Below are 24,947 nucleotides of genomic sequence, written 5' to 3'. Positions count from 1 at the left end.
CAGAAGGTTCCCAGGTGTAGTACCACCAGAATCGGCATCTCACAGGGGTAAAGGATTCTGCATTTTAACCAGCTGCCTAGATACTGAAGTTTGAGAACTGCTGCTCCAAATTTTGCTGTCTGCTTAGAGCCAGTTGCTCTTGGGGTTCATGTCCCAGGAGGTGAAGGTGTTGCGGGATTTGCCAGCCCCCAACCCCACTAAGGCCCTGTCCCCGGAAGGGGAGGGGGCAAGAGCCCCGGTTGTACCGTCTTCACACCAGGAGCCAGTCCCATGAAGGCTGACGCTTACGGAGGGCACATTTAGTGCCCGCCCAACGTGCCTTGGCAAATCCATCAAACCAAGTGCAATGCCTGGTGGTCTTGACCAGGGCTCGATGGATTACACAGAATGAAAAGCTCTGATGGACAACACAGTGAAGGCGGACTTGCCAGCTGCTGTGGCCTCCCCTCTGCCTGGAGAGCCGCTTTTATCATGGGGCTGGGGGACCCAGGGTCCCGGGGGGAGGCTTTCAGACCTCTCTCCCCTGCCCAGGAATCCTACCCGTGATGCTCGCCATGGGGAGGGGTGCCCGCTGTGAGCTGGTGATGAAGCTGGCAAAGGGTCCGTAAGGCAGGAGCTGGAGCAGCTCAGTGACAGTGCTCGTTGGGAGTCAGGAGTCCAGGTGGCAGCCCTGCCTGCCTCCTACAGACTTGACCCTGGCCTTGGGCAAGTCACTGCCCCTCTCCATGGCTCATGGATAGAAACTGACCAGGTGGTCAGTGGGGTGTGTTCTGTTCCCATACCCAGAAGAGGATCATCCCCTCCTGGCTGTGTACGTGTGTGCATGTGTGTGCGTGAATGTGTGTGTGGTCTGTTCACTATTTCAATATGTGCTGCCTTCAAGGACCATCTTCCCCGGCTGTGTCGCCGCCCCCCCGTGGTCTTCCCCACAGGTGGCCTTCTTTGCACAGGGCTCGACACCAAGTTGGGTGGGTGCCCCGCAAGTGCTCATTGATGATTTATGGTTGAGATTTCAACCAGCAGTAGCCTTCAGGGCAGGGCCTGGGGAGTGGGACGCCCACAGGGGAAGGTCCCAAAGACAGAATTCCTCCACAAATATTTAGCTACGGGCTGGCACTGGCCCTTGGACTCAGTGGGACCCAGCGTGGTGGCTAGCGGCCAGTCACCCTGTCTTTGGGTCTCACGGGCTCCCCTCTTCTCTCCCCCACAGGACGGCTCTCCTGCAGGCGCGCCCCTGGCTGCTCCTCCCCGTGCAAAGCCTCCTGTGCCTGGCAGCCTGTGGCCTGGCCCTGCTGCTGGCCATCAGCCTCTTCCCACAGATGTCAGAGGTCAGTGGAGGGAGGGGCTTAAGGGCAGGACAGGGAGGGTTGCGGTTTGGTCATTTATGAGCAAATACTTACTTACTCAGCGCTGATTCCTTAGCCCTGGGCGAGGCACTGGGGTTAGAACTGTGAAAGAGATGGGCCCATGCTCTGGCCTCTCAGAGTTGCGGGTCAAGCAGTGAACACAGCCACGAAACAGGGACCAGCAAGAGAAGGGTGAGGAGTGGCAGGATGGGAGAAGTTCGGCTGGGCGTGGGAGGGAACAGTAAGGAGCCTAAACTGGAGCCTGGAGGGAAGCGGCATTTCATGGGGCCTGAAGGATTGGCCAGGTGTGTAGGGGCTAAGGGGACATGTAGGCTGAGGTCACCTGGTGTGAAGGTTCTGAGGGGAGGTGTCATACAGCTGCCCTCAGAGGAAAGTCTGCGTCTTGAGCAGAGAGTAAGATGAGGTGGGCCAGGTAAGGGGGCCTGGGGCACTCGGTGCTGGGATCTTGGAAGCCAACGCAGAGACGGTGAACAGTCACCAGGAGGGCTGTGCAAAGCAGGACCGCAGATTCCTGATTCTGAAGGGTCCCCATGGCTGCCTCGTGAGGCCGGGTTGGAGCTCTGGAGGAGAAGGAGCCATCAGGAGGCAGTGATGGGCGTCCAGTGACAGACGATGGCGGCTTGGACCAGGCTGTTAGCAGTGGCCATGGAGAAGAGTGGGTCCTTTAAGGGAGAGTTAGGCAGCAGCTCCATCCGGATTTGATGAAGAGCCGCGTGTGGTGGGAGGACCGGGAGTCGGCAGGATGTGCAGCAGGCTTTCTGGTTTGGAGCAACCAGGCAGATGTAGGTACTGCTTAACAAGATGGAGGCAAGGAGGGGCCAGTGTGAGGGAGGAGCCTGTGGAATGTGCCCTGTGGGGGACTGGCTTTGGGTTGAGAGTCCAGGAGAGAGGCCTTGGCTGGAGGGACAGAAGTAGGGTCCGCCAGCATGAAACAGTGATGGAAGCCAGGACCAAGGGTGGGACCAGCCAAGGATCCTGTGGAGAACAGAGGCCCAGGGAGGGGGGTGGGCTGCCCGAGGACAAGTGGCCAGGGAAGTAAGGACAGAGCCAAGTGGAACTGGACTAGGGAGGGTGTCCACCGGGTCAGATCCTCCCAAGAGGTCAAGCTCCGGGAGGTTGAAGAGTGTGCATTGATGTCTCAGGCAGCGAAGGCAAACCCCATCCTGAGGGCTGGGGTACAGCTGAGGGGTGAGGAAACGGGGTGGCAGGCTGACCTGCGTGGGCTAGGGCTTGGCGCTGGGGAGAAAAGGAGAGCAGACCCACAGCTGGGATGAGATGGGGGATCAAGAGAGGCTTTTATTTGTTTATTTTCACACTTTTTAAGTGGGACAGACTGGCATTGCATAAATGCAAAGGGAAGGCATCAGGAGAGAAGGACATTGGAAGAGAGGAATGGAGAGCAAAGTCCATGAGGTGGGGGCGGCAGAGAACAGACGAGGGGTTCAAAGGATTCCCCAGGGTCGGGGAGACCCCCCCACTTTAGTAGGGGAGGCAGATGTAGTAGGGGGTGCAGTTCCAGGATGGGGAGGTTATGGATGCTGTTCTGATAGCCCCTGTGTTAAGCAGAGAGGAAGGAGGAGGGTGGGAAGGGGAGGTCACAGGCTGGAGGACTAGGGAGAAGGTTGGAGACATTCAGATGGGAGAAGGGAGAAACAGCAGACCAAGGAAGTCAGGGTGCCTAGTGGGCAGCGCCAGGGGTCAGGCGAGGGAGGACACAGCTCTGTGGTGTGGGGCCTGTCTACCCAGGTGCTGGGGTCTGCTCCAGTTTTGTCTGGCTGGGTGAGGCATTCAGGGGGCTGGTAAGAGTTCAGGAGGAGCAGAATACCCCAGAGTCTTAGCTGGGTGGGGATGAAGAGGCGCAAGCAAACTGACTGGGAAAAGCAAGGTTTGGTGCAGAGACAGACCCAAGGAGGTCAAAGAATGACCACGGTGTTTGGAGTCACTGAACTCATGGGAAGATGGAGGCTGCGGCTGCAGGCAGGCATTTCTAAATTTGTGACTGCAGGACTGACCCTGCTCAGCAGAGGTGGTGGGAAGGGGGCAGGTTCCTCCAAGGAAGTCAGAGAAGGTGAAAATAAGGGGCCTGGGGTGTTAGACCTGGACTGTGAGGACTGGAGACCCAGGGTCTTAGAGCAGGAGGTAGTGACCCAGCCTCCAGGCCCTGGTCTTAGGAGAGTGAAGACTGGAGTCACCTTCCTCCACTGAGCCCGAGTTTAGGGAGAAACTGTAATGGGATGGGGCTCCTGTCTTGGGGCCAAGCCAAGGCACACTGGGATGGGAAGCCTGCTGTGTGATATGTGCCAGCAGAATCCTCACTCCCCTAGGGCCCAGCCTTGCCCCGAGGCCAGGGGTACCCCTCCCCATCCATCCCCTCACCCCCAGAGCTGAACAGCTGTATCCTGATGCTTGGGGACTCCAAATGGAGCTGAGGGCTCCAGGTTGCCTGGAAAGTCTGAAGATGGGATGGAGAGCACTTCACTCTGGTCCTGGCATCCCCCTCCCCAAAGCCACGGCATCTCTTTGTACCATCAGGCTGAGTCTGCAGTTCTAGGCGAGAGTCAGAGCACGCCATGTGCCCGTAGGCATCACCGTGATCTGAAGCTTCGGGTAGCTCTCTTAGCTCTGCCTGTCTGCACAGGGGAAGGACCCGGGGCAGAGAAACCCCAGGACAGAATCGGAGTCTGTTCTGTTGGAAGGATTTTCAGGGTCGTCCAGTTTACCACCCTCTTGGCTCTTTTGAGGAAGTAGGGGCCCAGAGCAGCCAAGGGTCCAGCCCAAAGGCACAGAAGCCAGGTGCTGATATGGGAGGAAAGCGCTGAGGCCCACTCCCAGTCCACAGCTCCCAGGAAATGCTGCATCGGCTTGCTCTGCGGGACTTTTCTCTTCTTACTCAACCACCTCAGCCCAGCCTGGAGCAGCGGAGGGAGGAGGAAGCTGGGGCCTCCCTGGGGTGGGACAGAGTCTAGGAGCTCCCGTGTTCCTCTGGGTCAAATAATGGAGGCCTGGCCGCAGCCCACTGACTTGGGCGTCCAGCTGTGGCAGCAGAGAGGCGGTCTAAGCGAGCAGCCCGGGCCTAAGTGAGTCAGCGTGCAGGCTCTTCCCTCCCCACTGCCTGCCTCAAACAGACGGTTAGTTCTTCTTTGGTTAGCTTAGTCTAACCGACGTCCCTCTCGCTGCAACTCAAGCCTTTCTCGAGAATGGACGAATACAGTGATCTTGTAATAAGCCTGTTCTCTGGGAAAGGAGGGTCGGAACGTGCTTTTCAGAGCCCCTTCCTCACTTACATCGACCCCAGCAGGATACAGGCGGGCCTGGGTATTATGGGGTGTTTTGAGGCCTGTCTGTGACCCCCGGCACCAAGGCCATCAGCCAGTTGGCTGAAAGGACCTCGTTCCCCCATTCTACCTCCCAATTAATTCTCTCTAACGAGGCGCTGCTTCTGCCACGTGGGGATCATGTCTCACATCCCAGAAGCCAGTGGGATTTGCCACAATAAGCCTGGACTTGCTTGGCCTGACCCAACCTTGCCAAGTGCCACCAAGGTTGTCAACAGGAGTAATCACTGGAACACTAATTAATTAATTAGGTGACTTGGAGATAGAGTTTAGGAACTGGTTCCTAGAATGGCTGGCCTGCAGTGGTTGGCGCGGGGTTTCCAGCCCACTAACCCCAGAGGTTGAAGGAAGAACTCCAGTCCCCTCTTCAATCCCCAGGGGAGAATTTTGTCTGCTCTTTTCAAATTGGTCTTTCTGTCTGTTAAAATAGTGCTAATTTGAAAATTGAAATTGCAAATAATAATAATAAGTACCATTTGCTAACGATCTAGCAGGCCAGGCGGCGTGCTGGGAACCCCGCGTGCCTTGTATTAAATCCTCCTGAAGCCCCTCAAGTCCAGGGTGCTACTGACTATCAAGGGGCATTGCCTAGACAGGGTGATGTGTGTGTCTCTGGCTCTGGGGAAAGATCATGGCTGGGGACATGGAACCTTCGGAGCGTGGGGGGAACTGAAGCCAAGGAGGGGTTGCGGTTGTCGTGGGAGGAAGAAAAGCTGTCAAGAAAGGGCAGAAGCAGTGGCCGGGAACCCCACTGAGTAGTCAATAACACCCTGGACTTGAGGTACCAAAATGACTTCCTGTTTACAAATGACAAAACTGGGGCACATCGAGGTTAAGTATCCTTGCCCAAGGTCCAGAGTTGGTAATGATGGAGTGGGCTCTGTACCCACAGAAGAGTTCCATAACTCTCCCCAGCCCACCCCCACCGCACTGTGAAATGAGACGGCCCAAGTCTCAGCCCCAGGTGGCTCCTTGCTAATTCATCAGTAGGAACATTCCAGTGCCCTCACGCAGCCCTCGTCCTTCACGAGGAGCTCACGTCCATATTCACAGGGACCTTCTGAGGTGGGTGTTTGTGCCTCGATCTCTAACCCAGAGCTGAGGTTGGGGATGGTGGGGGTGTGTAGTGGGCCAGCAGTTTGAGTAGGCAGCTCCCTTAAGAACTTGGGTGTGAGGACAGGGGGCACCCCAGACACTGGGGTACTTTCCCCTTTTGCTTGTAACTGAGGGGGTCAAGTCACAGTCCCCTGGTCTCAGGGAGCCTTGGTTCTGGTGGGACAGACAGAAACCCAATAAACAAGAAATGTCAGGGGATGGATGGTGCAGTCATGATGGAAATAAAGCAATGGGCTGTGCTTTAGTTCACACAGGGCTGCACGGGGTCAGGTGGGTTGTAGGGGCCTCCTGGTGGCATGTGGGGCCTGATTTGTGGTGACTTTTCTGGCCCTGTCCTCTCTGGAGATTGGGGCTCTGGGTTCTAGGTCAATGGTGGTCATCTCTGTCCTCCCCCAGACACACACATAGACACACACACACACACACACACACACACACACACGCTGGTGCTTCAGGTCCCTCGAGGGAGATGTCCAGGGTCCAGAGTCTGGGCCCATGGGCTTGGCTGACACAAGAGGCCAGACCAGGGGATGGGGGATGCCCCTCCTGCTCTGACAGCCAGTGTTCCCCACCTGAGAGCGCTTCCAATCCCACTTAATGAACCTTATGTCTCCCCAGAGCAAGAAACAGTACCTTGGCCAAGTACCCTGCCCGTGCCCCTGCCCGTCTCTTCCCTCCCTCTCTCTTTGTGCCTCTTTCTTCCTCGATTCCTCTCGGGCTCTCCCCCACCCCATCCCCTCCCTCTCCCCCTTGATTCCCCCCGGGAGCTCAGGGGCTGGGGGACCGGGCTGCACATACAAGCCGGAGCCATTGTTCGACAATCTGTTTTTGTCTTCATCTTGTTGGCAGGCGGCAGGAGAGGAGCAAAAGGTTAATGAGACACTGTGCAGCGGGATTACCGCGCGAGCGGCGAGCGGCGGGCGGGCGAGCCAGCCGTGGTGACAGGGAACTAATTAGGAGCAGTTTAACAGGAGGAAAAAGTGAAATCTCCTCTTCACCAACTGTCAATAATTAGCTGATTTGGTGAGGCTGAAATGTGTCCACGGGAAAGGGTGGGGCTTTTCTGTGGATGAGTGAGGCACGGGGCGGTGGGGGCCACTTGGGGGCTCTGCCTTGTCCCTCCGTGGGGTTGAGGCCAGGGGCCACCCCATGTCCCCCAGTCTGCCCTCCTCCCCTTTGACTGGCATCCTCCAGCCTCAACTCTCTGTATGACCTTGGTCTTCACCTCAAGGACCTCAGTTTCTCCTGCCATAAGGTGAGGTGTTGCAAGGAGGCTTTTTCCTGGTTCTGCCCATTAGGATTCTGGAAAGCGTGAGACCAGGGCCTGGTACGGGGGTAGGGAGAGCTGATGACAGGCTGTGTGACCTTAAGTCAGACGCTGACCCTTGGGTGTCTCTCCGGCGGCACGGGTGTGCCCTCTGAGAGCGGCCCCCTGGGGCCGGGCATGGCTGTGAATGGTGCCAAGAACTTCACCTTGCTCGGAATGTGCCTGGTAGCCGCTGGCCCCTCACTCAGCAAATCTGTCCTCCCAGCAGCAATAGGGGCTGCGGTGGGGGCACAGGAAAGACGGGGCTGCCTCTGTAGGGCTGGGGACTCCTCACTGTGTCTCCCTCCCCTGCACCAGCTTTGCAGGGGCCGAGTCGGGGCAAAGGAGTCGGGTTCACTAGCAGCGAGGGTTGTTCCCTGCGGGGCCTGTTTGCTCCCTCCGCCAGCCCTGCGGTTGTGGTTCCGGTTGTCGGTATTGGTTTGCTGGCCTCTGGCCTTTGGCCTTCCCTGGCCCTTCAGCAGGGGACCCCCTCCTCTCCCTCCCTCTGCCCCTCCAGCTTCCGCCAAATACTTTGACTGCAAGAAAAGACATCATCTGAGCCGCCCAGGGCTTCCTGCTCAGAGCCTCCCTGTCCCTGCAAACCCCGCCAACCCCCTCCCTCTCAGCCTAGCCCCTCCTACCTCAGCCCTGGAGGGTCTAGGGCATCAGAAGGCCAGGCCCTCCTCATGTCCTCGCACCATTCACCCTGGCCCCAGAGGTTGGCTCTTAGAGGTCACCCGCATGCTGTAGGTGAGGGGCCTGCAGGTCAAGTTCAGCCACCACCCTCCTCATTCCCTTACCCCTTCCAACTACCCCTTCCAGCTTTCACAGTTAAAAAACAAAGAGGCACAGCCTCCCAGTATGGGGAAGGAATGTGGGTGCGCTCAGTGGGTACCAGAAGCTCCACCATCTCTCTTTCCATCACCAGCCCTGGAGAAAGTGGTAGTTTTGATGAGCCAGCTTGGCTGGGAGCTGTGACCTACCAGAAGCAAATCTCTCCCCCAGCTTGCCTCCCTTTCTCTGAGAAAGCATGTAAACTCCCAACCAATAATAAGCAAGAGTTGGGAATGAGTTGAGGTCCACATTCAAGCTGTTCTAGAAGTGGCTCCTCCTCCAGGGAGTCCTCCCAGATGAGCCCCACTAGGATCTGTCTCACCCCAGACATGTAGACTCTGGTTGCATGTGTTTCCTGCATCTCATCCCCCTCCCCAGGACAACAGTCCTTTCTCCGCCCCGTGACTCACAGGGTGTCCCCAAGGCTGAGAACTGGCGCTCTTTAGCAACACCGAATACAGAGCATGGGTCATCTGGGCCCACGCTGACTTTTACACTTCCTGTTTCTCCCACTCCTCCAGGGCTGATATGAGGCCAGAGGCAATGTCTAGGGGGTCTTGTGTCCCTCTTGCATCCACAGAGGTACCTCCTCCCCTCCAGTCTCGGACCCGTCTCCTACTTTGCTTGGAGATGTTTGTTTGGGGCGCTTCTCCTGTTCTGCTTTAATCAGTCCCTATTGAACTCCAAAGTGGGCTATTTTTGCCATCAGAAATCTGCCGCCTCCCCGCCCGCTGCTTTCTTGGAGTTTGCCCACAGGACCCCCCAGGAGGGACGAATGGGAAAGGCAAAGCTGCTTGGAGCCCAGGAACGCCAACGCCACCTGTCATGTTGCCTGTTCCCCACCCCCCACCTCAAACCTGCGCGTGCCCGCGGGCCCACGTATGAGTACAGTCACGAACAGGCACGTGTGTGCCCCAGTGACAGGCTGCTGCAGGGCCACCTCTCAGCCCGTCCCTCCCCAGTTCTCTCTAGGACCTTCTAGAACACCTAGCTGAATAGAGGACAGGGAGAGAGGGGGCTCGATTGTGCAAAGCTTCTGCTGAGAGGATTAAAAGCATCAGTATGTGTCAAGTGTTTAGAACATGCCTGGCCCGCAGCCGGTGAGCCGTGAAGAGACACAGGCGAGCCAGACCCGGGCCGGTGGTGAGATAACTGCGGAGTCCTGGTTTCCTTAAGCAGCGTCACGTAGGTTTTCTAAGCCGCCAAAGACTCTCTCATCCCTTTCTTGGTATTATCCTCATCCCAGCCCCAAGAGTAGAAAATCTTCCCACTGTACAGATGGGGAAACTGAGGCCTTGAGGGTGAGAAGATGGAGGATGGAGAATGGTTCTGAGACTGCCCACCAGAGGGCACCCAGGAATGGTGCAAAGCTGCAAAATGAGGAGGGGGTCGAAGCATTCCCTGGGTACACATTACACAGGGGAGATGGACAGTATAAGGTAGGGCCCCTGCCCTTGGGGAATTCAGTTCAGTTTGATTCAACTTTTACGGAGGACTGGCTAAGCCCACAGCACAGGGACACTTGAGCTGCCTCAAGTGGCTCACACTCGGGTAGGGGACCCTGTGTTCAAAACTGGCCCGAGTACAAATCAGCCTGTGACTAGGGATGTGATGGGGATGAAAACAAATGCTGAGGGCACCAGAGGCAGCAGCAATGGATTTGGTCTGAGATCAGGGGAGGCTTCCTGGAGGAAGCAGCCATAGCGGATTAAGCCTCAAAGCCTAAACATAAAATTTACCGGAAATGGAGTGCAGCTGGTGGGTGAGGAAGCTGGAGAAGGTCCCAGAAGGCCTTGAGTGTCCAGCCAAGGAGTCTGACATTCATTGAGAAGGCAGTGGGAGCCCAGAGCCAGCACCAGAGGCCTGACCCAGAGATCTAGGCCCAGGCTTCAGCTGCTCCCCAGCCCCAGCCGAACACGCCTGCCCTCCAAGGACACTCGGGAAAACACTCAGGCCTGGATATGAGTATCTGAGCAGGGCCTGAGCCCTACCCAGCCCTGGTGAGAGAGGGTGGGATGTGACTGCCCAGTAGGCAAGTTGGTTCCAGGCCTGGCAGAGGCCTCGGGCACACAGGGTCAGCCAGGTGCCGGCCTGGGCTTTGGACCTGTGTCAATGTCACCACCACCTGTGGACCCTCAGAGGCCCAGACCTCTGGCCAGGAGCAGGAGGCAGCTTTGAGCTATGTCACAGGGTCACACACAACACCCAACCCCCCCCCCCCACCTCAGCCCTAGGCCTTTGAAAAGGAGGCGGAAAAGCCACCAGAAGAAAGGCAAGGAGGAGGAACTTCTTTGTAGTAGGTAAAAGCCCCTGAGAATGGGGCACAGGCCAGGGATCCAGTTTCCTGTTTATGTCTCGGCACCTTAGCTCCAGGTTCAAATATGTAAACTATCCTGCTGGCTGCTGGCTGCAGGTGTGTGTGCTCTGAGGCTGCAGAGGCAGAGGTGGCCCCAAATGCATTCCTGACTCTGGCCGCCCACCCCACTCGAGATGGGCCAGGAGACAGAGGCAAATAGCTCAGGGTTAACCCTTCCCGTGCCACAAAGGAAGCCATCAGGCTGCTCTAGGGGGCTCTGGGGCCAGCTGGGTCTTGGGGTGCTCCAGGGAGGCTGGGTACTGGGCATGGTGCTTGTGTTTGCTGCCTCTGGCCTTAGATGCAATTGGAAGTCAGGGCTACCTGCTGGATCTGGAGGCGGGGGTCGGGGTTCTGATGAGGACAGCAGGGAGGCTGTCTGGGCGCCAGGGTGCAGGTTCTCCCTCAGAGTCAGGGCGTGTGAGCAGGGCAACACCGCTCATCATCTGGGAGCAGAGCAGGCCTGCTCCCAGCAGTTCCATGTCTACTTGGCACCCCCAGTTCTGGCGCAGAGCTACCGTCAGCCAGTGCTGATTGAGAACTTCGGTCAAGGCTCTGGCTTCCCATCCCGGACACCCGCTTCCCTCCCGGGCCCCTGCTGACTGGCCATCAGGTACCCAGGGAGGAGTTCACCAGATGAGTGGACAGACCCCTCTCAGGTCCCTGCTGCCCCCCCCCCACTGTCTGCCTGGACTGGGTCACCCCTTCTCCCTGTGTCCACCCCTTGCCCAGCCTTCTTTCTCCTTGTCACCTTCTCCCCAGAGGAGGCCCCTCAGAGCTTATCTGTGGTCAGAACCAAGCCCTGGCCCTGGGCCCACTATGCTGGGGCTCTAGCCTTTCCTGGGCTGATGCTAGTGGCCCCTCCTGGATGCAGCCGCTCTCTCACTGGGCCTTGGCACCTCCCACCCTCCATAACCCACCCATGAGCCACTGTGGCCATCACACCATTTGTTCTGCTGCTGACATGGCACACGAAGCCAGTTTCTGCTTCGTCCCTTACTCCAAGCAGCAGGGGACCTCAGGAGAACAGCATACCCTTGTCCCTACCCCCGGGACCCTGGAACTGGTTAGTTGCCCTCCCTCGGTACCTGAATCCCATTCATTTACCAGCACAGCCCTGGATGTGACTTCTGTGGAGGGGACTCAGGCCCCCCATATCTCAGAGGGGTGATCATCAAGGGGGAGGCAACACAGGCGTCCCCAGCCTCCCCTTCTGAGCCTGATGGTGAGGACCCCCATGGTCCCGACATCCATGGGACCCCAAGATAGTGGGCTGTTGGCTCAACCTCCGGCTATGGCCAGAGAGCTGGAGAGGTCTTGATAAACGACCCGTTGAGTTGACCCAGGATGGAAGTGAGACGCTGTGACCAGGGTCAGCACTGAGTAGGGGTTAGGGAATCGGGACTCCAGGATGTCTCCAAATCCCACTGCCAAGATCAAAGCCTCTCAGCCCTCATCAGGACCATTCGGGAAAGTCTCCGTTTGCCTGTTGTCTGTGGTGCCATCCGGCACTGCTTCCGCCCCTTGAGCTGCTCCCCCAAGGCCGCCATCACGGGCCTGTTCCCTGCACCCACCCCTCAAATGTGCCTGTTCCCCAGGCCTGGCGCCCTCCCCTGCCATCTGCTCTTCTGGGCAGCTGCTCCGCTCCGGGGCCCGGCTGTGCTCACACATCCCAGGCTTACTCTCCTGCCCAGGCCCTGCCCAGAGCTCTGCACCCAGGACCTGTCTGCCTCCCAGGCCTCACCACCTGGGGGACCTGAGCCTGTCACCCTCCCACCCTGACCCGTCCCCCTCCCATATTCCTCTGCCTCTGAGAATGGCGTCACCAGCCACCCCGGCTCCGGAGCTAGAATTAGGAATCATCCAACGCACAGTCATCCTCACCACCTCCCTCTCACCCCCGCATGGAGTTGGTCATCAACTCCCATGGATTTTGTCTTCAGAAAGGCTCCCCAGTGCACTGTCCTGTCATCCCCCACCAGCAGCATAGCAGGGTAGAACCTGCAACTCTCTCTGATTCCTGCAGCTGCCCCTTCCTCTCCCCCTCTGGCCCGCCCTCCACCCCTGCTCAGAATCCTTCCATGGATCCCCATTGCCCTTAGATAACATGCTGACACCTTCATGTGGCCTCCAAGGACTTGCCTGTCCCAGCCCCACGTCCATTTCCTGCCACATACCCAACCTGCCCAGAACTGCCCACCGCAAACAGGCCATGCTGGCCAGCTTCATGCTTGTCCCTTTCTCAGCAAGCTTTTCTGGCCCTCTCTTATCAAAATCCCCATTTCTCCCTGGCCTCCCTCCTCTGAGAAGTCTTCCTTCCTTGTTCTTTCATCAGTGCGTGGTAACCCCCACCCCCTCCCCAGTTTCCATGGCACTTCGTTTGTCTCTCTGGGATCCATCTGCTTTCATATCTGACTCCTCCCCTAGACTTGGAGCTTCTCAAGGGCACGGGCTGGTCTTGTCCATCTCGGTGTGCCCAGCCCTGGTGTATGGAGTTGGCAGCCGTAAACATCTGACTTGAGGGCCAATTGAATTGAAATGAGAGAAGCCTTGGATGCCAGCTCTGTCCCTGAGCGCCTGCTCTTGAGTTGAGGACCTCAACCACCACCCTCCCCCGCAGCCTCCCCATTGCCTTCGTCTCCCCCCGCTTCCCTCCTACCTGCTGCCCTCAGCATGGCGGGGAGTCTGGGGGGAGCCTGGGTCTGCGACAGCCCCACTGGGAGGGTGAGGCCTCGGTCTGAACCCGGGCCAGTGCTCTCCAGGGAACGGGCCGAGGAGGCCGTGGCCCTGGCCCGTGGTCCTCCACCGCGGTGGTGAGCAGCCTCTCCGATTTTAATGCAAGCCTCAGTGCTTCAGTGAAAGCCGGCATGGGAAGTTGCTAATAATGGCACTAAAATAAAATATGCTACATCTGTTATGGGTAGCAGAACAAAATTAGCTGCTCACACCTCTGACATCCAAGATGTCTTAACTTAAAATACTCCTTGGCTTACTTTACATCATTTACTGATTATATTTAAAAGAAATACAATTTTGCAATTACTGTTCTTTCCAGCGTGATATCTATGCATCATTTTCCTTTTATGTTTATATATTTCTCCTTCATTAGTGCAGTCTGAAGGGTGATTAGGATTCTTCAAACATTTTACAGAGGTTAAACGTTGATTAAGATTTAATTATTACTGTAAATAGCTTGGAATGACATATGGTGCAAAAGCCTGACATATGTGCATTTGAATAAATGAAGTGCTATTTCCCAGGATGCCTCAGTAGCTGTTTAACAGCTTTCCCGAAGGGTTATGTTACACCTCATGGTAAGATTGCTGGGATGTTATATTTTGTTGGTTTTTGCAGCTGAAAGCTAAGAACAGTTTTCCAGTTTTTTAAAAACATTGAATATTTTAAATACCTAAATTGTTTTGCACAAATTTTTGCTAATTTGTCTAACTAGGTTAAACATTTTCAAAAGCATTGAGATTTTTAAGCGTGGGCGCTGTGCATTGTGTCAGTGGCGGCGTGGGGACGAGGGTAGCCGGTGGGGTGGAGGGGACTCGGAGGCCGGCAGGGGTGTGGAGGGAGGAGCTGGTTTGAGGAGAGGGGGTGGGGAAGAGGCCTGGGCCCTGAGCCTAGCTCTTGTCTCTTTGGCCCTCTCAAGTGGCCTGGGTATTGGGGTACCAGGGACTACAGGGAAAGGGCCCCCTTCTCCGGGAACTTCACCGTGCCTACCAGCTCTGGTCCACCCCGAATTCCCTCTTGTCTGGCCTTGGACCTGTGTGGCTGGGTAGGACTGAGTTCTCTGAAGACTGGGCCAGTCTGTGTCACCTTCTGCCTACTCCCCAGGGTCGCCACGTCTTGCCATATAGCAGGTACTTGGGCCCAAGTTCAGTCGAGCAGAGTTACGAAGGCCTGGTGCTTCCTTGACTCTGCCCGGGGCAGATGCCAGCCTGGGGCTACTCACGGAGGTAGCTCTTCCCTTCCAGCTCCCTCAGGTTTGGGGGCTCAAGCATCCCCCCGACCCGGTCCCTGGAGGTGCAGATCAACATCGGGGCTGCTGTGGCACCTCCAGGGGGGGCCCCCATCCTCCTACTGCCTTCTGCTGCTCTTTTTTCCACTCAGCTATTCAATACTTAAGAACACCCTTAGTCTACTGGCCCTAGGCCTCAAGGATGCGGTGGGGTGGAGGGGCCAAGACCCCACGCTCGCTGCCTCAGGGAGCTTGTGATCTAACGTGGAGAAGGGGGGATGAGTGAACTGTCGGCCTCAAACCACGTGCTACAACGGGTACCTGAAGTGCCGGGGGTTGTGGGGCTGGAGAGGTGGCCACACCCCGCTTGGATGAGGGAAGATGTCTAAAGCTAAGGCCTGGAAAAGAAGCCGAAGTCCAGGGAAATCAGGGCGGGGGAGGAGGAAAGGAAGTGGCTGAGGGAGGGGCCAGCTCAGGCAAAGACTCGGGATGGGAATAGCCCAGTGTCCCTGTGGCCCGGTGACAGGTAGGTGCGCCATATGTCTCCCGCCCAAGGGGCAGGGTAGTGAGGAGTAGGCAGGGACTGCATCTCAAGGGAGCTAGACTGGGTCCCTGAGGGCAGTGGGGTCACTGAGCCATCTTATAACAAAGAGAGGCATGATCAGACTTGCAGCTGAGAAGGCTGGAGCTGGCTGCAGCGGGGGATGGACTGGCACGGGAGAGACTTGAGGGGAGGGAAGGAAAGTGGAGGTCAGGAGGCCTGAGGGTCTTCCACTAGAGAACCATTAGGTGGCTGGGGTGGGTAGCTGCGGTGGGTAGCCGTGGTGGGGCCGAAGGATATGAATTCAGTTCTGTCTGAGACATGTTGAATTTAAGTACTTGTGGGGTGTGTGCAGGGAAGAGGGCCTAGCCAGACAGAACCCAGGGACCCCGAGAAGTGTCCCAGAGGGTGTCACAAAAAGGCAGCTGACAGTGACCTTGGAGAAAAAGAGTTTTGTGGAGTGTGGTGGGAGCAGAAGCCAGATGTGCTGTGGGTTGGAAAGTCAGTGGGAGGTGAGCAGGTGGAGCTGGCCAGTGTGGACAATTCTTAAAAGAAATTCAGTTGTTGGGGAGGAGAGAGCCCAGGTAGTAGCTGGAGCATGATGGGGGGCAAAGGGGAGGCTTTGTCAGATGGAAGGTTCTACATCTGTGTTGAGATACTGATAAGCAGGAGTCTGAAGAGAGTAAATACGCGGGAAGAAGGAGGTCAGCCCAGGAGTGCTCTCCCCGGATGGGCAGGGGGAAGGTGGAGCTCAGGGTGGGGTCTGCCTTCGTGGGGAGGGATGGCCACAGTGGGCCAGCAGGAGGGCAGGCCTGGAGCAGAGTGATGATGAGAAGCTGAGGGGTTCCTTCTGATGCCTTCTGTCCTCACCAGAGGTGGGAAGATGAGTGGGGAGCTGGGGGTGGGGTGGCTGAGGAGAGCAGAGGAGGCTCAAGGTGGCCTCTGTGGAGAATGGGAGATGGAATTGACTGGCCGTGTCCCCAGGGTTGGGGGGCTTCCAACCAAGCCAAAGTCAGAGACAACGGTCTCTACTAGGTGGTCAGGTTCAAGTGGGAAGAGGTGGATGCTTCTGCCAGTCAGGCTGGAGGGGCTGAAGTGATGGCCCCTGGGGTCCAGGTTGGGGAGGATGTAAAGACAGCTGTAGGGAGTCTGGGGCCTGAGATCTCAGTGGTCAGAACACAGATAGTGGGAGTGAGGGGGCACTGGAGAGACAGGGACTTGGGGGAGAGGGGGGTCCAAGAGGGGAGGGTTTGGATTGAAGGAGCCTGGGTGGAGCAGCCCTGGGTGGGGACCAGGTCCAGGGTGTGGCCTGGGAATTGGTTTATGCAGCATGCTGGACAAGGTCCATGGAGAGAAGGGAGACACAGAACTGCAGAGGCCGGAGGGCAGGACGCTTACCTACGTGGCCACGCTGGCCGAGGAAGAGGCAAGACCTGGGCCAGAAGGGGCACCTGCGAGCCCCTTGGCAGAAGGGCAGGAAAGACAGAAGATGTGTCATTAAATGGTGGCGCATGTGGGCCCTGGGCTGGGGTGCCGCCGGAGGCGGGGGAGAAGTCTGGGCACTAGGGAGGTCCTGACTGCTGCTCCCAGCCCCCATGCACCCCCTTCCCTCCCATCCCCCTCACCTTTCCTCTCTCTGCTCTCACTCTCTCCTCAGATCGAAACCAGCCAGCTAGAGCCTGAGATTGCCCGGGCCACGAGCAGCCCGACAGTGGTGTACAACAAAGGGCTGTGAGGGGCCGGCCGGCCGGCCTGGGGACGCGGTGTTGTCCGGGCCGGGAGGTGGGAGCAGCGAAGGAGTCGGAAGGGCTGCCCCTGCAGGGAGGGGCAAGCTGAGCCCCCCAATCCTGGGCCACCTGGGGGAGCGCCCCCCACCCCCACAGGGGCAGGGAGACTAATCTATTCACGCGTTAACATAAGGGAGAGGAATTCTGACACATTTACTACAAAAATAATCAAGTGCATTTCTGGGCCTTACGTGGGGTTGTCAAAACTCTACTCAGCACAATTATGTGTGAAGCTGAAAAACTGTAGAGTGCCCACAGGGTAGGATTAGGATCTTTTTCTACTTTGATTTCTTTTTTATTTTTATTTTTTATCCGAATCAAGCCTTGGTCGCAGCTGCCCAGAGGCAGCAGGTGGCCAGCAGTGGGAGTAGGCGTAGGCCTGGGAGCTGGGTGGTTTGGTGGCTGGGCTGGTAGATTTAAGATCTACTGGGCTGGGCTGGGCTGGGGGAGGGGAGGGGAGGCAGTCTACACCTCACAGGATGAACCAGCTCTATCTGAGTTTCTCAGGAGGTGACCCAGAAAGTCACTGGAGGCCTCTGGAAGATTCCTTGGGCAGCTGGCTCTGAGGATGGCCAGCCTTCATTCATGCCACACCTGCATGAAGCCCAGTGACAGACTGGGGCTGGTGTCACCCTTCATGGAGCCCTGATCCATTTCAGGCCCCTGAGATGACCCCAGCTCCAGACAGAAAGCCCTAAGAAGGACCAATGTTTGGCAGGAACTGTGGGCCTCCACTCTGGCCCTTGCGGGAAGACCTTTCTTCCAGGCATAGCCTGGGAGCCAGGTAGTAGGGTCAAGGGTGGGACTGGAGCCAGGGTGACTGCCATCCTTTCCAGCCACCAGGGCCACCTGCTCCATCCCATCATCTCCTGAGTTGGGGGATCTCTTGCAAGAGAATGCAGAGGCCAGATCTCTAGGCATCTACCTGAAAGCATCAATCTAGGAATGACAGGCCCTGTCTTGGCTGTGTGATCTTGAGCAAGTCCACTCCCTTCTCTGAGCCTCCACTCCCTGTCTGGAACCAGAGGATTGGATTGAAGGGTTCCTACCTGCTCTTCCAGCGAGACTTTCATCTTTGCCTGTCCTGCTCAGATGCTGGGCAACCCAGGCACATCTCCAACGTGAACAGTGGACTGGGAATGGGGCAGGATCCTTTGGAAATGGCCAGCTGTTGGCCTCAGAACCTGGGCCTTGCCTTTCTGTATGTGAACACACCTCCTGGGAGCACCTGACCTTTGCCAAACACTTCACAGTTCTGAAGGAGGAGATAGCGCGCCTGCCCGGGCCTGAGTGTGGGCCCACACATTTATGCCTGCCGCCTCTGACCCTGCATGGCCACTGAGGCCCCTTGCCACTGGCTCTGTCTCCTTCCCATTTGCGGGCCAGGAGAGGGGAGGGCTCTGCTGGAGTTTTGCAGGGAAGGCAGGGCCTGAGGTGGGGGTGAACAGGTAACCCCTTATCTAAAGGGCCCAAACAAAGAGGAAGCCTGGTCCTCAAACTCCCCTCCCCTGACCCCAACTGGAATGGAGCCCTCCATGTGCAGCCAAAGGGCTCTGCTCCCCTGGTAACTCTGCCTGGGGAGAGACCTGGCTGGAGATGAACACATGCAGTTGTGGGAAGGCCTAGTGCAGGGCAGCAAGGTGGTGGCCACGGGGGGTCCTGCCATCCTTAGGGCAGGGGAGCTGTGGTGAGGTGGGCCTTCCACGGGCACTGACCCCCCAGAATCCCCCAGCCCGGCCCTGTGCCCCAAGCCAGCTCTGCAGGATGCTGCCCTGAAAGCTCCCCACTCTCCTGCGGAGCAGCCCACCCATCAGGAGGGGGAGGAGGCAGAGACAAGCATGGAGGACAAAACAGTAGAGTGGGTACCACAGTGGGGGGGCGCAGGGAGTTTTTAGCTAATCCCGCCATAATGTGAATGTGCCATGACTGGGGGCTGGGCATGTCTGGTCCTCTTTTGAAAAGCTCATTTCGAGCTCACCTTGCCCCACCTCTCATAGGGTCTTGTTCTTGTGCACTTCACCTTGGGACCAATACTGCCCATCACCTTCCAGGGACCTGGCCGGGATGGGATCTTTCCAACTCTGCCTCTGTGCTGGCTGCCCTGGCCCAGCCCGACCCCTGCCCCAACCCCTGTGAGCCCTGTGGCCTCAGCAGTCTCATAACCTACTTACTTTTTCTCCCGGATGATTTCCGGTCATGCTCCCAGTGCAATTTCACGTGAGCTAAGGGGGCTTTTCCTGAGGGAGTGGGCAGCAAAGGATCCTTATAGCTCAGGGTACTGGTGACAGGGGTTTCAGCGGGCCATGTTGCTAAATCCTGGTCTGGCTGCAAAAAGTACCATGAGGGGAAATTTTTGGCCACCATCCATCCTCCACTCTGCTGAGACCAGGGAAAGGGAGGTCTTGTGGGCAGATTGGTTCCTAACTGAGGGGGAGGCTGAGCTGGGACCCAGAGGCTGGAGCCTGGCCCAGCTGTGCCAGAGTACAAGGCGTCCCTGCAACTGGTTCTCCAGACCTGGTGTACCTGCCGACCCTCCTCCGTTCACGCCAAACATCCCTCGGTTGTGGGGACACCCTTCTCTCATTTCCAGAGAGCAATCTGAAAGCACTAGGGACTAAAAGCCCAAGATGTCAAGATGGCCAGCAGACTCCTTTCCAGTTCCTGACTTCCAGTTCCTGAGCCAGCTGCTCTCCTGTCCTGGGCCTCTAGCCCGGGAGCAAGGAGACGTCCTGAGAGGAGGAGGGCCAGCGGGTGGAGGCAGGGTGGTTTTCCACCTGGAGTGAGGTACCAGCACACACGCCTTGGCCACACCCAGGGGACTTGGCGATGTCTTTTTAGCCTTCTCAGAAAATTTCTCAATCTCTGTGATTTATGTAACACTAATGTGCTGTGGGCAATAAATGATTGATTTAAAACATCAGGGCTCAGCTTTGTGAATTGTGGTGGGGAGAGGAGAGATTAGGGATTTTGTGGAAAGGCCCCCGAGGAAGGCGCTGACCAGGAGGGGTCAGGCCCACTGGGAGGCCCAGGTGGAAAAGGAGAGGAAAGGACAGAAGAACATGTGAGGACAGGAAACTGGACAAAGAGGGTGAGTTGAAACTCTGCCGAAGGACCCCCTTTACAGTGGTTGCTGAGTAGAGCACCTACTAAGGGTCCCACTGCAAAAGATTGAGTAGATGAGGGATTTTGGTAGATTCTCCCGCGCTGCTGAGGTCCAGGGGACAGGGAGGAGGTGTGGGAAGGGGAGGGGGATTCTGAACTGCCTGGAGGCCAGGAGGGGCTTCATAGGAGGAGGTCTGAGCCAAGTGGAAAGCTACCTGATGTTGGCCATTGTGCCTGGCACCATCCCTGGGAACTCTGCCCCCTCCTAGCTCCTCCACAGTCCCCCAGGGCCAGGCCTCGGCCACCTCCTCACAGCTCTGGCTCCTCCAATTCCAGGCAGCCCCCGGGTTCCTGAAGGAGGGAGGCCTGGCCTCTTCTCTGGGACCTCCAGCATCCCCAGCCCTGCAGGGAGAAGATGATGGCCTCCCATGCCAGGGGGACCATGTAGCGGAGGTGGGGTTCATGGCTAGGATCAGGAAGACCCACGTTCCAGTCCCAGTTTAGCCCCAGCATGACCATGACTTCTAGCCAGTCCCTTTCTTTATTCACTGGTTTGTTCAGTCAGATGTTTTATGAAACATTCTCCCCAGCAGAGCCTAGTGTCCTCGGCTTTAATATGTCAAGACCAGCATTGCTCGCTGGACCGGGGTAAGGACTGGAGAGACCAGGTGAGGAACACACGCAGACTTCTCTCAGGCCTCCCCGGTGTCACGGGGGCTGCTGCCTCCCCTTGCCTGGGCGCTGGGCCTCTCTAGGAGGGTGGAAGGAGGGAAAGGGGTGGGGGAGGGATTGTAACCAAGCAGGACCCGATGGGGCCTTCCAGGGACAGACCCCTCCCCCATATCCTCTGCTGTATTTCCTCTCTGAAGTACCCAGATAATCGTAACCAAAAAATGGCTTCCCTCCTGCTAAAGCACAGAGGTCAGGGATTCGGTAACAGGGTCTGGCCTCAGAGTGATACTTCTAGGTCAGGGGGCTTCTGGTCTCTGGGGAATTTCTTTGCCAAGAGCCTCACTGGCCACAGCCCCCACCTGGACGGAAATCCTTGCCTCTCAGGACTGACACAAATCCCTCCTGGGAGCTGTTTGTTGTTTTTAGCTGGTTTGGGGGCTCAGCTCCTGCCCAGCCCAGGAGATCATTAACACTCCAGGAATGCGGCTTCTCTTGGCCCCATCCCCACCCACTGGCCCCTAGGGCCTCCCTCCTCCCACTCAGCCCAGGGTTAGAAGGAGAGTCAGAATGCTAGGGGATGAGGGCAGTGATGAGTGACCCTCTCCCCAGGCCCTGGGGAGCCCGACCTCATTTTCAGAATGGAGCTTCCCCCAGCCCCCCAGAGCTGCCGCTGCTCCTGCCACCTCACCCCTCCTGCTGCCTCTAGTTAGCCCCAAAAACAGGAAGGTCTTGGCTACTCCCTGCAAGGCCTAACCCCCCCGCAGGCCCATGCTCCCCTGCAGTACCAGGTGTCTCTCTCAGGGCGGGGCCCAGAAGTGCTCATTCTCCATGTCCCACTCCGAGGTAGCTGTCAGAGCTTGGCTCCTTTCCGACAGGCTCCTCCTCAGCCAGAGCAAGAATCTGGAGGCCCACCACACCCCAGTTCCCTGGGCCTTGTGATGGGGTAGAGAGAAGGAAGGAGAGAACAAAATGGGGAAAGAGAAGGTGCACAAAAGGGCTGACAGAGGCACCAGACGCCCCCAGACCCCAGGCAGGCCCAGTGGGGATGTGAAGGATCCCCAGCCACCTGGGCTGGCTCTCCTCCTCGTCACATGTGAGCACGGCCAAGGGAGGGACAGTACAGCAGGGCCCTCAGTCCCTCCAGAGGTGAGCTGCAAGAAGCCCGGTGCTGTTACAGAACAAGGGCAAAACACTGGGGACGTCAGTGAGCCAGCTGCGGCAGGGCCAGGTCAGCTGGGAGCCACTGGAGGCCTTACTGACATAGTGGCATCATCTTTCAACAGAGTGGAGTGGAGTGTGAACAGGCAAGACCGCTGGGGAGACCAGGGAAGAGGCCCTGGTGGCAGTCAAAGTGAGGGAAGATGGGGCCTGGGCCAGGGTGGGGATGGACAGAAGTGAAGGGATGCAGGACTGACCGGCTCTTGGTGATTGATTGCAGAAAGGATGGCAGAGAAAAGTCAAAGATGGCCCTGGGTTCCTGGCTTAGGCAGCTGAGGAGATACATGGTGATACCATTTCTCAGCACTAAGGAACAGAGAAGGAAGGACAAATGTGCAGAGACGATGATGCGTTCTGTTCTGCAGGTTATTAGAGGTTCCTATGAGATCACCAAGTTCAGATGTCAGGAGACAATTGGGGGTGTTTGTCTGGAGCTCGGGAGGCAGGTCGGGATTGGATATGCAGACTGGCAAGTTATCCATTTATTGAGAGCACCTGAAGCTAAAGGACCAGTGGCAACCATCTGGGGGGTGGGGTATGTGGGGTAAGAAGAGGAAGACCTGGGTTGGAACCTCGAGGAGTCCTTATCTGTGAGGCCTGGGTAGAGGCAGGGAGGCTGGTCTGCCAAGAAGCTCAGCCGCAAGAAATGTGTTATGAGCTGAATTATGTCCCACCAAATTCATATGTTGAAGTCCCAACACGCAGTACCTCAGAATGTAACTGTATTTGGAGGTAGGGTCTTTAAAGAGGTAATTAAGTTAAAATGAGGTCATGAGGGTGGGCCCTAATCCGGTATGACTGGTGTCCTTAAGAGGAAGTTTGGACACAGACAGGCAAGGAGGGAGAACACCACGTGAACATGAAGACAGCCATCTGCAAGCCAAGGACGGAGACCTCAGAAGTCAGCAACCCTGCTGGCACTTAGATCTCGGACTTTCAGCTTCTAGAACTGGGGGAAAACACATTTCTGTGTGTAAGCCACCCAGTGTGCGGTGCTGGCCATGGCAGCCCCAGCAGACTGATACAGGAACGGAAGATAAGCAGAGAGTGGTATCCCGGAGGACAAGGGAAGAGAACGCTTCAAGTCAGACAGGGTGTCCACAAATTTATCAGGCGCTGAGAGCTGAAGGAAGATGACTGACCAAGGTGTGTCTCTTAAAAGGACCTGGAGAGAATGATCTCAGTGGAGTGTGGTCGGGGCAAAAGCCAGATCTCCGTGGGTTAAGTTAGCCGGACTCTCACTGACTGCCAGTGTAGCTAATTCCTTACAGAAGTTTGGTTGTGAGTTGGGACAGAGAAACATGACGTGGCTGAAGCATGACATGGGGCAAAGGGAGGGCTTTAGAACTGGAGACTCCTGGGCACTTTGAAACTGATGCACAAGAGTGAAAGGGACCGTAAAGGCGGGAAAGCAGAAGCACCACCCAGGAGCGAGGAGGGCCTTCCCTGGCCAGAAGGAGGGAAGGGTCTTGGGTGATGACAGGAGGCAAGTGGAGAGAATGGGTTGGATGCAGGCGGTATGGGTCCGGGGGTGGGAAGCCGGGTAAGAGGCTAGAGCTCCCTGGCCCCTCCAGATCCACCCCGCAACCTTCTCCACCCACTGCCCTCTCAGCTTCCGGGTAACTGCTCCCGCCCTTGGCCTCTTCAGGCCTAAGGGCCATGTGGATTCCCCACGGTTGCCAGCCCTGGGGTACTGCAACTTCTCTTGGTTTTCCAGAATTTGTTAATTGTTCCTTTATTCAACTCTCCTCAAAGCGCTCCATGTGAAGAGACCCTCTCTTTCCACCAGGCCCCTGACTGACATGAAGGTGTTCCTTTTTAGTGCTTCTTTTTCCCCTCTGAAGGTGGAAGTGAGGCCCTCTGCCGAGGGTAAGGGAGGAGAGAGGTTTGGGGGAGAAGCTTGTGGGGGAGGATGGAGACACCTGTGGAGAACGGGAGTGGGCTTATTCACAGGGTGAGACCTCAGCTGAGGCTGGGACCTCGGACTTCGAGGGGTGCCATCCAGAGCGCTTGCCTGATGTCCTCAGACTCAGCTGCAAGGGCAGATGGGAAAACAGGCCCAAGCAAGTTTGTGATTCTGCCAGGCAGGTGCAACTAGGGGACAGGGACAGGGTGATGTCAGGGAGATAACAGAGGAGCGTGAGAGGTCAAAGCATGGATGTAGAGGGAAATGTGTGAGTGCGAGGGCTGGACGTGCGGTCGGAGAGGAAAGGACATCTGAACGTGTGATTTGAAAGAAGGCGCAATTCTGGGTCCTGATACCTCCTGGGGGTGGGTGGAGATGAGGAAAGAAGGGGATGAGAGGCTGAGGTGCTGGCGGGTTGTCCGCGTGGACCCCCAGGTGGTGGGGAGACAGAAGGACCAAGAGCTGGTAGCCACAGTTTTCGACAAATGAGGGGGCTGACCGGGACATGCAGCCGCACACCCACACACACCCACATGGTCACACTCACATACGCACGCCCACAGCCCTCCCAGACACTCCCAGACACCCTCACATGCACTCACCCTCACACACACCCCAGACAGCAGATGGGGCGCTCGGGTAATTGGTTAAACCTCTTCCCGATGTCTGGCTCCGCATCGGCAGCGCCTGTCTGACAGGAAAGCTGGCTGGGCCTGCACCGCTCAGCCTGCGGGCCTCCCTGCCCCTCCCGCTGTGCGGCTGCCCACCCCCCCCCCCCCCCGGGGCCAGGACCGGCCTGGCTCCCTCGGGGACAGAACCCAGGTCACGAGGAGGGAGGGCTCCATGAAGCACCCCAGGAAGCAGTCATAGAACCGGTGAGGAGGCACTGGTGTAAACCAAGTGTAGGGATGCCAAGGGCGGGAGCCATGCTGCTGCGGAGGCCAGAGGGACTGACCCCGAAGAGCTCCGCGGACAACTGGATGAGTAAAGACCACGCCCTGAAGGTGAGGCACACGGCTTGGGCCACCAGAGATGAGGACAGCTCCCTGCGTTCCCTCCACATCAGTCACCCGCAACCTGGGGTTCTCACAGGTGCTCAGTAGTCACTCAGCCCATGGGACTCTGCCGGGCCCGGGGGCGGGGGGCCAGCCCAAATGAGGGGACGTGACGGAGTCGGGCTGGCCCAGGGAAGATCTGCTGAGCAGCCTGTCCACCGTCCTCACCTCTGCAGGGCTTGATCTCCAGGGGGAGGAGCGCTCGGGGGAGGGAGGGGAGCACCATTCCTCGGCTTCCTCTCCCCTTCCCGTCTGCATCTGTGTCTCTTCGAGAGAGACTTTGGTTTGTTCCCTGGAGAGGGCCCAAAATCTCCCAAATTAGCAAACCTGGCAAGCCCGCAGCTCAGAAAATAGTTCATCCTGATTCCATGTTTTTCAGGCTCACAGAAGC

The 24,947-nt window shown here is 57.4% G+C and overlaps 1 protein-coding gene across 1 annotated transcript in view; it reads left to right on the top strand.

The window, feature by feature from the left end:
• Positions 1 to 19,514, top strand: part of SFXN5 (sideroflexin 5) — a 113,972-nt gene extending 94,458 nt beyond the window's left edge. Inside the window, 2 exon segments of the mRNA XM_006176113.3 lie at positions 1,211 to 1,328; positions 16,474 to 19,514. Of these exon segments, the coding sequence (XP_006176175.2) occupies positions 1,211 to 1,328; positions 16,474 to 16,551 (196 nt within the window). The 3' untranslated portion in view covers positions 16,552 to 19,514.
• The last annotated feature ends 5,433 nt before the right edge of the window (positions 19,515 to 24,947 follow it).

Source organism: Camelus ferus, chromosome 15 (genome assembly GCF_009834535.1).
Source record: "Camelus ferus isolate YT-003-E chromosome 15, BCGSAC_Cfer_1.0, whole genome shotgun sequence".
NCBI classification, from domain to species: Eukaryota; Metazoa; Chordata; class Mammalia; order Artiodactyla; family Camelidae; genus Camelus; species Camelus ferus.
This window is presented reverse-complemented; position numbering and strand designations above follow the sequence as displayed.